The sequence below is a fragment of the Rattus norvegicus genome, chromosome 19 (genome assembly GCF_036323735.1).
Source record: "Rattus norvegicus strain BN/NHsdMcwi chromosome 19, GRCr8, whole genome shotgun sequence".
Lineage (NCBI taxonomy): Eukaryota > Metazoa > Chordata > Mammalia > Rodentia > Muridae > Rattus > Rattus norvegicus.
In genome coordinates, this window is record NC_086037.1 from 69,966,446 (window position 1) to 69,978,839 (window position 12,394).

A 12,394-nucleotide genomic window follows, 5' to 3' on the forward strand; every position below is an offset into this window, starting at 1 on the left:
GTGATGGTGATGGTGATGGTGATGGTGATGGTGATGGTGATGGTGATAGAGGCAGTGGTGCTGATGTTGCAATGGTGCTGATGGTGGTAGAGGTGATGGTGATGGTGATGGTGATGTTGATGGTGATGGTGATGGTGATGGTGATGGTGATGGAGAGGTGGTGCTGATGTTGTAGTGGAGGTGGTGGTTGTGGTTGTGGTTGTGGCAATGCTGGTGATGATGAGAGAGAAATGAGGTGCAGGAGTGACAATGGCCTCAACACCGAGGAAGCAGTGGATAAAGCCATCCCATTCTTCTGTCACTGAGCGGTTGTCAGCAGAGATGGCTCTACTCCAACCCGGAGCTTGACCCTGACCACCTATGCAGGTGACTGACTTTTGCAGCATTGGAATAGCCATTCTTCAGAGACAGATTTTTGTAATTTTGAAAACCTGAGGGCTTAATAAATTATAGCCAAAATAGAGCTTCCTAGTCAGTTACCTCCCCAGCACTCTTGGTGATTGGTATTTAGTGTAAGAATTTTTTTTTTTTCTTGAGACAGGATCTCTCTATAAAGCTGTGACTACCCTGGAACTTACTATGTAGACCAGGCTAGGTTTGAACAGAACCTTGTCTTTTATTTGAAGTCTAGAAGTGAAGAGGGCTTCAGGGTGGCTCAGCGAAGCCCTTTCCCAGAAGCTCATGGCCAGACTGATTCCTGTGTTTTCTGATGTGGCTATGAATTGCCATAGCATTTTCAAGGTGTGTTGATAGCATGCATGTGCATACACACACATGCACACAGAGGCCCACATGCACACACAGGCACACATGCACACTGTACACCTGCACACATTCACACATGCACATAGGCACACACACATGCATGCACATGCACGCACACACATGCACGCACACACATGCACACATACATGAGCACAAGCACACAGACATTCACACATGCATGCACACACACATTCAAACACACACACGCACACATATGTACACATGCATGAACATGTGTACACATATATGCACACACACACACAAGCACGCAGCCTGCTAAGTTATGCCATACCCGAGGGTATGTACCTGGAAGTTTCTTACTGTTACTATCTTGGTCACTCACTGTGTAATTGTTTTGCATGATAATTTGGGGGGGGCAGGAAGAACAGATGTTTCAAAACACACATTCTGCCGAAATGTGTCAGAGCAAATCAATGACCGTGTGTCAAGAGCGAGGCAACGGGCGGCGTGCTGAGTAAGCAAGTGTCTCAGCTGAATGAGCGCTGGTGTTCCCCAGCTTCTTTATCCTCTCTGGAGCCCGGCAGCCCCTTCTTACTGTGTCAAGATGATTTCCCAGGCCACTACTTCCTGCCGTGAGCTTTGAAGAATACATTTCCAGATATCCCCCCTCACTGCTCACTGGAGGGATCTCTGACCCGGGGGAGCCAGGCTTCCTCTAAGCTGCTTAGCATTGAGAATGTGAGGAAACCAGATCTCCACGTTTGTGCAGACATCGAAGACTAGGAGAAGAGGCCAGTGAGTTAATAACTTCCTGAAATACGAAGCGGCTTGGGATTTTACAGCTGATTTCGTAAGTGGAGAAATTGAGATAAAATCGCCCATCATCTCAGTCACTTCTGAGCTCTTAATTCTGCTCAGGTTAAAAAAAAAACAACAAAAAACAAAAAACAAAAAAACGCACAGTTGTATTACCAAGTACAGCGAACACCGATCTACAGTCTTGCATCCTGTTTCCGTCTTGTAGTATGAAACCGCTTCCACACCGCTTTCCTAAATGCTCTCCAACACGTGTGGGAACGCAAGAGCTGCCTTTGCTGTGCCCCTAGAACTGGATCAGAGGCTGTTTTTGCTTTCAGGGATTTGTTTACCGGCTTTGGCCCAGCAGCCCTTTGTGTGAGAAAAAGGCAGAGTAGGAAATGAGCCTTCGGAATGGTGGGTATTGGCATGTAACTTTCAGACTGGGGAGTTCAAGACTTGGCTAAGGCGGGAGCGTGGGGAGGGGTGTGTGTGTTGGGGGGCCAACCTTTCTCGAGAAAGATGGTGATGAGCTGAGCTGGAGATGGGACCCTCCAGGACTTTATTTTTGAACCTCGAAACTGTGTAACTAATTAGGAAAATGTTTCAAAACGTTCCTCAAGCTGCCGTCTTTTATTTGCAAAACAGGAGGATGCGCACACCTGCTTTGGTGCTCACACACCTGCTTCCGGGGTTACCTTAAGGGTTAATTGTTACACACCACACAGTGCCCTGCTTATAACAGGGTGGCTGTTTTTCTATCTCTTGTTCAAACAGACACCCCGATTCATGTGTTTATGTAGTACTCACACAGTGCCTAGTGTGTGCCTGGCCCTGAGCTAGATCCAGGAAGCAGGCGGTTACCACGTAGCCCCCTAGATCTGACTGTTATTAGGGGCCCAGACACAGGATCAGGGAGATGAGAGCCCTGTGTTTATGGGGGTGGGGGAACAGGGTGACTCCACAGAAGTTTGTGGGCAAAGTCTGTAGGGGCTGACACGCGAAAGGACCAAGGTTCAAACCCACCTTTGCTGGACACTCACTTTGACACCTCGAGCAAATCATTCGAGTTCCGAAACCTGCTTTCTACATTTGTGATCCCACCGCACAGGTTGTGGAGTTCAGAAATAACACGTACACGACCATGCGTGCGTTCGATGCTCAGAAATGCTTAATGTGCCCTGGTGGCAGCTGATCTTTATGAAAATGACCCCAACAAACTGCAATATTCTGAAGTGTCAAAGACTGCGTTATGCTTGAGATGGTCGGAAATACATCTTATTACAGTCTAATCCTTGCAGAATGGCCGTCTACGTGGGATTTGTATGCTAATGAGGGTTAGAATATGCAGCTCTCGAGGAATTGCGTTTCCTGGCTATTATGTAAAACGCGATGAAAAATGACTCTCGAGGATGTTGATGGCTGCAGCCAGCGAGGCCCCTTCGGGTGCAGACTGATCACCTGTCTCTAAGAATATTGCTCATACCGCGTACTCTGTCATCCCATGGGCAGATACAGAACCGGGATCCAATGTACTTAGCACGATGTCTTTCTGCTTCATAAATGCTTACACGTGTGCTAGGCCGTTCGTGTGTTGTCCTACTCTGTGTTTTTGTGGCGCAGCAGTGAAACCGGCCGTTAGTACTGATGGGCTAGGAGTAGCAGATGACCCTTGTTAGACGTGAATAGATTTATGTATGCATATGAAGGTTAATCTTTCTTGTCAATGGGATCTAGAATCACCAAGGAGATGTACTTCTGGGTGTTTCTATGAGGGCGTTTCCAGGAAGGTCTGAGGAGGGAAGACCTGCCGCCTTCAATATGGGCAGCACCATTTCTCAGGCTGGGCACCGGGACTTCACTAAAAAGGAGAAAGCGGGCTGAGGGTTAGCGTTTGTCTCTCTTTGCTTCCGGACTGTGGATGCCACGTGACTCCGGGCCGTGGATGCCACGTGACTTACCATGGTTGCCACGTGACTCCTGGCCATGGACGCCACGTGACTCCTGACCATGGATGCCAGGTGACTCCTGACCGTGGATGCCACGTGACTCCTGGCCATGGATGCCACGTGACTCCTGACTGTGGATGCCACATGACTCCTGGCCGTGGACGCTGTGTGACCAGCTGCTCCTCAACTGTGGGTGCAGGGTGACCAGCTGCCTCAAAGTCCTGCCACCATAACCAATGAACTAAAACTCCTTTTGTGGAGGTCAGGTGTTTTGTTGCAGCAATGAGAAAATTAACTGTGATTATAAAATTAACAGCCATAAGACGCTTGACTACTAACAACCCAGTGACCCAACAAATTCTCTTGCTCCAAAGCAGAGTGAGGTGACAGCTGGCATTTCTGTCATGAGGTCCACTGGGACCGATTTTGTCAATCAGAAGGTATTCTTTAATGTCTGATTTTTCTCACTGCTTGCTGATGCCTTTTATTGGTGAATTTCGAATTTGTTCATTTGTTTTTGCTATTCGTCTCTATTTACAAAGTGCAAACGGTATTTCTCTCCCTTTCTCTCTTTTTTAATTGAACCATTCCTGTTAAATCATCGGCCAACCGCATTTGTTTGGCACCTGTGTGTGCAGCGTCTTCCTCATTGTGCTAGCCTGGAGCTAACACCGGAATTCACATTTACTGCGTCGACAGAGTGTTCCAAACAACACAGAGAAAGAGAGTCAGGGTGTCTCAGCCATTGTTCTGTGGCTGTGAAGAGACACTGTGGCCAAGGCAGCTCCTACAAAGGAGAACATTTGGACTGGGGTTGGCTTACAGTTTTAGAGGTTTAGCCCGTTACCAGCGTGGTGGGAAGCAGGAAGACTGCTGGAGAAGGAGCTGAGAGTTCTACATCCAGATAGCGCCAGAAGAGAGAGACTCTGGACCTGACTTGAGCATTTGAAACCCAAAGCCCACTCCCAGTGACACATCTCCTCTAACAAGGCCACACCCTCTAATCCCTGTCAAGAAGTGCCACTCCCTAGTGATAGAGCATTCAAACCTATGAGCCTATGGGGGCCGTGCCCATTCAAATCATCACACGAGGGAGGGAAGCAAGCTCCACTAAAGAGGAGGGGGCGGGGAAAGCAGACTTCAGAAAGGCTCAGGAGGATGCCGGCTTAACTCGCTATGGTGAAAATGACTTATTTTGAAATCCCTCTCCGTGTCCAGGGAAGTCACAGGTTGTGCTCACATTTGCCCCTCGTTCTGTGACTAGGACTGGACACACACGTCCTTGTAAATCTTTATGTGGCCACTTGATGGCGCGCTAGAACCATGACGCCTCGTTTGCCCTCCAGGGCCAAGATCTGTGTCTCTGAACAAGGATAAGTCCCCAGGTCTCTGCTCTGTAGCCTCCAAGTCACGAAGTCAACTTAGGCATAGTTCTGCTGCCCTTGAGGAAGGGATTCTGGTCCCTGGAGAAGAGTCTGTGTCATAGGCTTAGGTCCTGTCTCACTCCCAATGCCAGTGACTCCCCTCCTCCCCTCCTCCTCCTCCTTCCTTTCCCCCTCTCCCTCCTCCCTCCCTTTAGCAATGAAACTGCCTGCAGCTGTGACCCTGGACATTTGGAGGTGTAACTCAGGTGCATCTGATGCTTCTACTTCCTCTGGCAGGGGCCTGCCGGAACCTATGCCTGCCCTGTCCCACCCTGGCTGTCCACCGTCGACGCCCACAAGCTGTGGTTTTAGGCAACACCACCTCAGAGCTATTGTTTCTTTTGGTAATGATCCATCTCAGAATCTTACCGTACAGTCCCTGGGAACTATATCCCTGCTCGCCTTTGAGCCTCTTCCCTGCTTCCTCTCACCACAAAGCTTTCTGTCAGCATCATGCTCAGGCCCCAGTTTGCTGTAAGGGGATGAAGAGGGCCACCATTGTCATTAGTTCTGATGCTCAAGTCATCTGACCTTTGAGTGTCTTCAGGTGGCCGGTCCCCCTGTGTTCTATCGACACAGCCTCAGTCTTCCAGTGCTTTCTAATGTTTTAGTATAAGATAATCTAGATTTGTTTCATCCTGCTGCCACCTCAGCCTGGGGGCCCTGCTGCCACCTCAGCCTGGGGGCCCAGCTTCCTTCCTGGAGGATGATCCTTGCAAGGCAGATCTGGGCCTGGTGCACTCACTGCTCCTGGGCTGGCAGCTCTTCAGGCCCTCAGAATGGAACAGGCAGAAGAAACACAGCAATGTATGCGCGTGTCCATCCGTGGCTATCTCTGTATCTACAGCGGGTTTGCTCCTTCGAGGGGTTCTGTAATCGGATGCAGGGGCTTCCCATGTAGCAAACACAAAACCAAAGTCAGCACAGCCGGGAGGAGGGAGGGGACAGAGGGAAGAAGATCACAAACTCATTTCCAAGGCAATGGTCTCCCCAAACAAAGGACTCGTGGGGGGCTTATTTAGCAGGGGGGATCTGTACACATCACATGCTGGAGGGTCATTCCTGAACATGCTCAGGTTAAGATCATAATGAAAAGGAAAAGTCACACTGGGCACGGTGGCACCTGCCTTTGACCCCAGCCCTCAGAGCGCAGAGGGAGGTGGGGCCACTTGTCTGAGGCTACTAATGAGTTCCAGACCGCTCGGAGCTATGTCGAGAGACCCTGTCTTAGAAACAGAAAAAGAAAAAAAAAAAAAACAGTGTCAAACCATATATGTGAAAGACTGAAGTGGCGACTGGACATGCCTCTGGGCCTGCTCAGATTGCCCAATTGTAGCTGAAAATTCTGGAACGGATGCTTTAAAGAGTCGGCAATCACGCAGGAGTCTTGCCTGGTTGCTAGCTGACCAGGACAACACAAGTTCTTTCCACTCCTCTTCCCTCCCACAACTACATAGTCCAACCTAGCCCAGACGCACAGCAACCCTCCTTCCTTCCTCAGCCTCCTACTGCTGTAACTACAGGTGTGCACCACTTACGCCCCTCTGGAGCTGTGCTCTGTAACAGGATGTATGAGAGTGCCCAGGGCAACACCGGGCTGTGGCAGGTGTTCTGATGCCCTTGATGCACCTGCTCATGCGCCTGCAGCTGCAGGAATGGCAGCATCAGCACCGTGTAGGAATGACGGGAGGGCTCTCAGGACCCTGGCCGGGCAGCCCTGTCTTCTGGAGGCAGAAGACATGGAAATGGAGGAAGTATGAGGGTGTGACTGGGGTGCAAACACACAGGCTGAGGACAAGGAAGGCTCTGAAGCAAAGTCCCTACTGGGAAAACACCCAAGACCTTGTGAGGCAGGACAGCAGCCAACATGGCTTCAGACACTTTTTTCATTCATTCATTCATTCACTCATTCACTCATATATACACCCATACACATACATACATACATACATATGGTGTGTATAAATGTATGCATGTGTGTGGGCAGATGTTTGTGTGTGCAAAGACCAGTATGCTCATGCATGTAGAGACCCAGGTTGATATAGGGAGTCTTCCTCTATTGCTCATATTTGCATGTGTGTGCGTGCGTGCGTGTGTGTGTGTGTGTGTGTGTGTGTGTGTGTTTGTGTGTGTGTGTTTGCCTGTGTGTGTGTGCATGCATGTTTGCATGTGTGTGCAGGGATGAGTATGCTCATGCCTGTGGAGACCCTTGGTTGATATAGGGAATCTTTCTCTATTGCTTATCACCTTATTCATTGAGGCAAGGTCTCTCAGTGGGACCCAGATCAACCATACAGCAAGTCTAGCCAGTCAGCTCGTTTTGGGGACCCCCCTATCTCTGCTTCCCACATTCTAGAATTCCAGGTGGCCTGCAGTGCCCACTGGGCATTTATGTGGGTTCTGGAGACTCTAAACTCTACTACTCATGTGGTTGTTAGTGGCAGGGACGTAGTGTGGATGAACAGGCTGGGGGCCTCCAAGACTCCCTTAACCAGAGGTACTTGGTCTCTGAGCCTTGCAGGTGACAGGTACAAGTAACATTGTTTCTCTTCCTCTGGACACTGGAGCTTACAGCTAGGAGAGGTGAGGTGCTGTGGCTGGTAGAAGGATCTGGTTGTGTGTGTGGGTGTAGCCTGTGATCCTCTCTGTGCAGGGCAGGTTGACCTTGGCCAGCATCTCAGGAATGCAGGCAAGGACTGTCCAAGAGGGAGCTGCAGGTTATCAGTGGAGAGGGTGACACTTTCCTGTCTCTCTGCCAGAGGGCCATTCTGTCACCACCGCTTCCTGGTCACCTCAGAGTTTGACTTGAGGGCAGCAGGGACCTGGTTGTCCCAGCTTCTGCCCATTTATAGACATTCCCAACAGAGCAGCAGGCTGGGGTGGAGCACTAACTGCTGGCATGGCTCGCCTCTTCTCAAAGCCCCCCATGGCTCCATGTTCCTTGAGGCAGCACCAGATTTCTTCCGATGGTGTAGACAGTTCTGCTGCCCCCTCTCCCCTCATTCCATGTCTCCTTGGTTTGCTCACTATGAGTGACCCTAAAACTCAAGGCGAGGGCCACTCAGGGATTCTGCTTGATACAGCCCATCAGTGTAAGGGGGCGTAACCCAGGGAACCAGTGAGATACCAGTGTATAAAATTGGGTCGTGGAGTGCCAAGTGAGGACGATGCTGGCCGAGAAGTTGCAGCCCCTGTACCTAATGGCCACTGCAGAGTTAGAACCCCAGGTACCTGAGAGGTTGAGAGAGCGACCAAGGCTTTGATGTCATAGCTGAGTGTCCAGATTCCCTTTGCTAAACCTGAAAGAGAACTTCAGGTGGCCATGGTCTCCAGAGTAGGAGCACAGAGCTAGGCTGATGGGGCCTTTCCTACTCTGGTCACCGTTTGTTCCTTTGTTTTCTTCTCCACTGTGACTGCTTTGCCAGATTAACCTTTTAGGGACCATCCAAGACCTTGGGACAGTTTGAAATATAGCAGAGGACCAAGGGAAGCCAGGCAGGGTTGTTTTTTTTTCTTTTAACACAGCATTGAGCCTCCCAAAGCAGTGCACGTCAGGGCTACTGATAATAGCCAGTCTGTTAACATTAACTAAATTGCAGGCACGAAGCTTGATGCTTTGTTTAGATTACGTTGGCTAAGCCCGAGGGCCACAATGCAGGGATTATTATTAATTTCTCTTTTTAAAAACAAACCAGGAAACTAGAGCTTAGAAAGGCTAAATAATTTGAAGGTCAGACAGTGTCTGGCAAAGCTCAGAGTTCAACTCAGGTTTTCTCCTGGCCCCTGCACGGTGAACCTCATTATAACCGCCTTAATGATCGCGCCATTTTACGAGCATGTAACAACATTTTTTACTGATTTCCATCAAAGTTTTAATTTTATAGGACAACATATAAGTTATTGAGGGAGAAAAAAAAGACACACGACCTTCAGGTGCTGATAAAGAGTGGGATTATCTCAATAGAGAATGGGAGACCCTGCCCAGCCTGGACTAAGAGAACCGAGTGGGTGTGTCTGATGAACACCCGTATTGAAAAGGATGTGTCACTAACTGCTTGGAAAGCAACGTCCGATTAGCTCTGGCAGGCAGTCCTGAAGAAGGATGTGCCAACAGAGTCCAGTTATTTGGGACTTGGTCCTGGGATCCACTTTTTGATACCCTTAGGCCAGTAGGACAGGTCCTGGGCAAATTCCTTGTTGGCTAGTTTCCTTTGACTGGATTTAGACTCACGGGGGTGGGGGGTGGGGGTATTCGGGGCGTGTCTATGAGGGTTTTCCCAGAGAGGTTTAAGCGAGGAGGCAAGACCTGCTCTGGATGTGGGAGGCACCACCCCTAGCTCAGGGATTTTGTATGAATTAAAAGGGGAAAGAGAACATTTATCTCTCTCTGCTTCCTCACTGTGGATGCAATGTGATCCCAAGCTCCTGCCACCCTTCCTCCCCATCACCACAGACTGTGCAGGCTCTGTGAGTCCTAATAGACCCACGCCTCCTTACCTTACTTTGTCTAGCATCTTGTCACAGCAATAAGACACGTAGTTAATTCTATTCTCTGTGCAGTGTCTGGACATTGAATTCAGGTGACTTTATGGGAAAGTCACTTATTGACGGGGACTTCTCCAGACTCCTGGGGGTTCACTGCCTACCCGACACCTGGGCACCTGTGCTGGCTGAGCACCAGGTGGGAGAAGTGCTGTAGCTGCTACATTGTGACTACCACGGAGGGAGAAGGGCTGTAGCTGCTACATTGTGACTAGTGTTAAATTGATCTGTAAAGAAAGGCTTGAATCACAGGGCTGAGCCTCTAGGAGCTATTAATGTAGTATGAACTCTGTGGGAATACTCTGTAGGGCCCTCGGGATATGCAGGGGCAACTTGGGAACTACAGTGACCTAGAGAAAGCCTGTAGAATGTTCTTATCATGTCACAGCACATGCACAGGACACCGGAGCAGGTCACAGTAAAAATGGCTAATGCTGACTGCCTGAGATCTTATCTTTCTGCAACAATCCAGTAGAGAGATTCAAGGTCGCCGAGCAGCACCTGGCAAGGACGCCAGGATGTGAGCCTTGAAGGATTTACACCATTCATTCATTTATCCAATCACTCATATGTTTAGAGACGGGTTTCACTACATAGCTTTGGCTGGCCTGAAACTTCCTACATTAGATTAGGCGGGTCTCACACTCACAGAGATCTGCTTACCTCTGTCCCATTATGTCTGACCCCGTTATTTAATTTATTTTGCACATATAACATGTGGGAGTTGCTTCTCTTCTTCCACCGCATGGGCTCTGGGGGTTGAACTTTGGCTTTCAGGCTTGGTGGCAAGCTCCTTTATCTGCTGTGCAGTCTTGGTGACCCAAAGATGGGAGTTTAGATCAGTCTTCACTTTTCTTAAAATATAACTTTATTTATTTTATTAGTTTTTGAAAAAGGCTCTTGCTATATACCCTAGGCTACTCTATTTTTAAAAATGTTTATTTATTTTATTTATATGAACACACTGCAGCTGTCTTCAGACACACCAAGAGGGTGTTGGATCCCACTACAAGTGGTTCTGAGCCACCATGTGGTTGCTAGGATTTGAACTCAGGACCTCTGGAAGAGCAGTCAGCACTCTTAACTGCTGAGCCATCTCTCCAGCCCTCTAGGCTACACTTGAACTCAGGATTCTCCTGCCTCAGTCTCCTAAGTGTGGTAAACCACCACTCCTGGCTCAAAGATGACTTTAAAGGAAATAAATTTTATTTATTTTAGGATTTGATTATGAAAGTAAATTCTCACTAGAACAGATTCTGATATCTGCATCTTATTTTTTTAAGTGGCTTTATAGTGATCAATACTTACAAGTTGTCCAAGATGACCTGAGGGCATTAGAACAACCATAGGGCCTACTGTGTGACAGAGTGGGTCCAGTCACCTCTGGCACGGGGACTGTTAACACTGCTCTGTGCTTTCAAGGCCTGTGATTGGCTACAGCTTGATAAGCAGTTTTTATTTATTTCTTTTAATTTAACGTTTTGTGCTATTAAAAAAAAGAGTTGACTTTTGAGCATTGATTTCTCCAAAGTGTGTACTATAGTTCTAGGGATGTAGTTCAGTCCCTAGAGTGCTTGAAGCCCTGGGTTTGATCCCCAGTACTGCATAAACCGAATATGGTGGCCCAAGCCTACAATTCTAGAACGTGGGGGATAGAGGCAGGGGGACTGGAAGTACAATGTTATTCTTAGCTTCTCAGAGAGTTCCAGCTTATCCTGGACGACAAGAAAAACCAGCCAACCAACTGACCAGCCAATCAGTAACCTGCTCTTTATTTTCTTCCAAATGATCATGATGATTAAAAAAGACACCAGTCGTCCTTTCTGTGTGTGGGGTACAGTCATGACCACAGAGGCTGGTAGACTACGGCCCGGTCAGCTGGGAGAAGGAGGTGATGGACATGTCTCTGGAGCTCCGGAGGAGAAACCGACAGGCCAGGGAAACAGCCTTCAGCCTGGAGTGACTCAGACGAAGCTGGGCTTTTGAGAGGAGATGTGGGATTATCTTGCTGAGTTTCTTTCTCTTGCTTTTACCTCTTGGGGTTTCCAGCAGAGACACTGAGACAGAGATTGGAAGACCTGGAACAGGAGAAAGGCCGCCTGCCCTGGGCTCTGCCCTCACAGCAACCAGCCCTTCGCAGCTTCTTGGGGTACCTGGCAACACAGACACACGCGGCCTTGCATGGAGCCCCCCAAAGGTGAGTACCTGTGGATGCCACTACAGCCCGCGCTTGGCTTCCTCTTCCCCACTGCTGTGCAGTCAAGAGCTGGGAGGCCCTGGGGTGACTCTTCCTGGGAGGAGTTCTTTGGATGTTGGAGAAGGTGAACCAACTTAGAGGGAGGTCTAGTTGGGTCCTGCTCTTTGCGAAAGAAGCCCATCAAAGTGACGGGAAAGACTGGACAAGCACAGGTAGAGGACAAACACAGTGGTCTTCCGCCCAGAGGGAATAGGTGTTTTTTGATGTTGTGAGCGCAATCAGGATTTAGGTAGACATCTATGTAGGTAGGCATGGGTGCAGTCCCAGCATCTACATTTTGCTTTCCACTGCCAATTCACCTCAGGATTCACAGGATTTCATGGCCCATTCCTGCTAGGTGCCCATGACGTTGTACATTGGGTTTATCTTTGTGTCTCCCTGGAACCTGTCTTGATGAGGAGGTCAACTTTCTGTTTTAGGGGTAGCATGTGACGGAGCATGGGGTTTCACTGTGTCCTTCTGTAGAGATGCATGCATGTTGAGTAAACTCTGGCACTGTCCTCTCACGGGGAGGAGCCCCATCTCCACACTTCTGTTGCCTTATCCGATGGGAGGTGTCCTCTCTGACTCTCCTTCCTGCCTCACATGGAGGTCTTCCTAGCTGTCTCTTCTCCTTGGGCTGTTCCTCATCCTAGATCCTGGATGTTCTTTCAGTGTATCAAGTTCTTGCATCACAAACACATGCATGATAGTTACTAAGT

The 12,394-nt window shown here is 49.0% G+C and overlaps 1 protein-coding gene across 13 annotated transcripts in view; it reads left to right on the top strand.

Annotated features, from left to right (window-relative positions):
• Positions 1-12,394, top strand: part of Disc1 (DISC1 scaffold protein) — a 209,423-nt gene that overhangs the window by 54,898 nt on the left and 142,131 nt on the right. For all 13 annotated transcript variants that reach the window (XR_010060006.1, XR_010060007.1, XR_010060004.1 and 10 more), the window contains exon 4: positions 11,486-11,633. Coding sequence is in view for 8 of the 13 variants with exons in the window: in XM_063278076.1 (XP_063134146.1) it covers positions 11,486-11,633 (148 nt within the window). In the remaining 5 variants the exon portion in view is untranslated. The remainder of the gene's footprint in view (positions 1-11,485; positions 11,634-12,394) is intronic.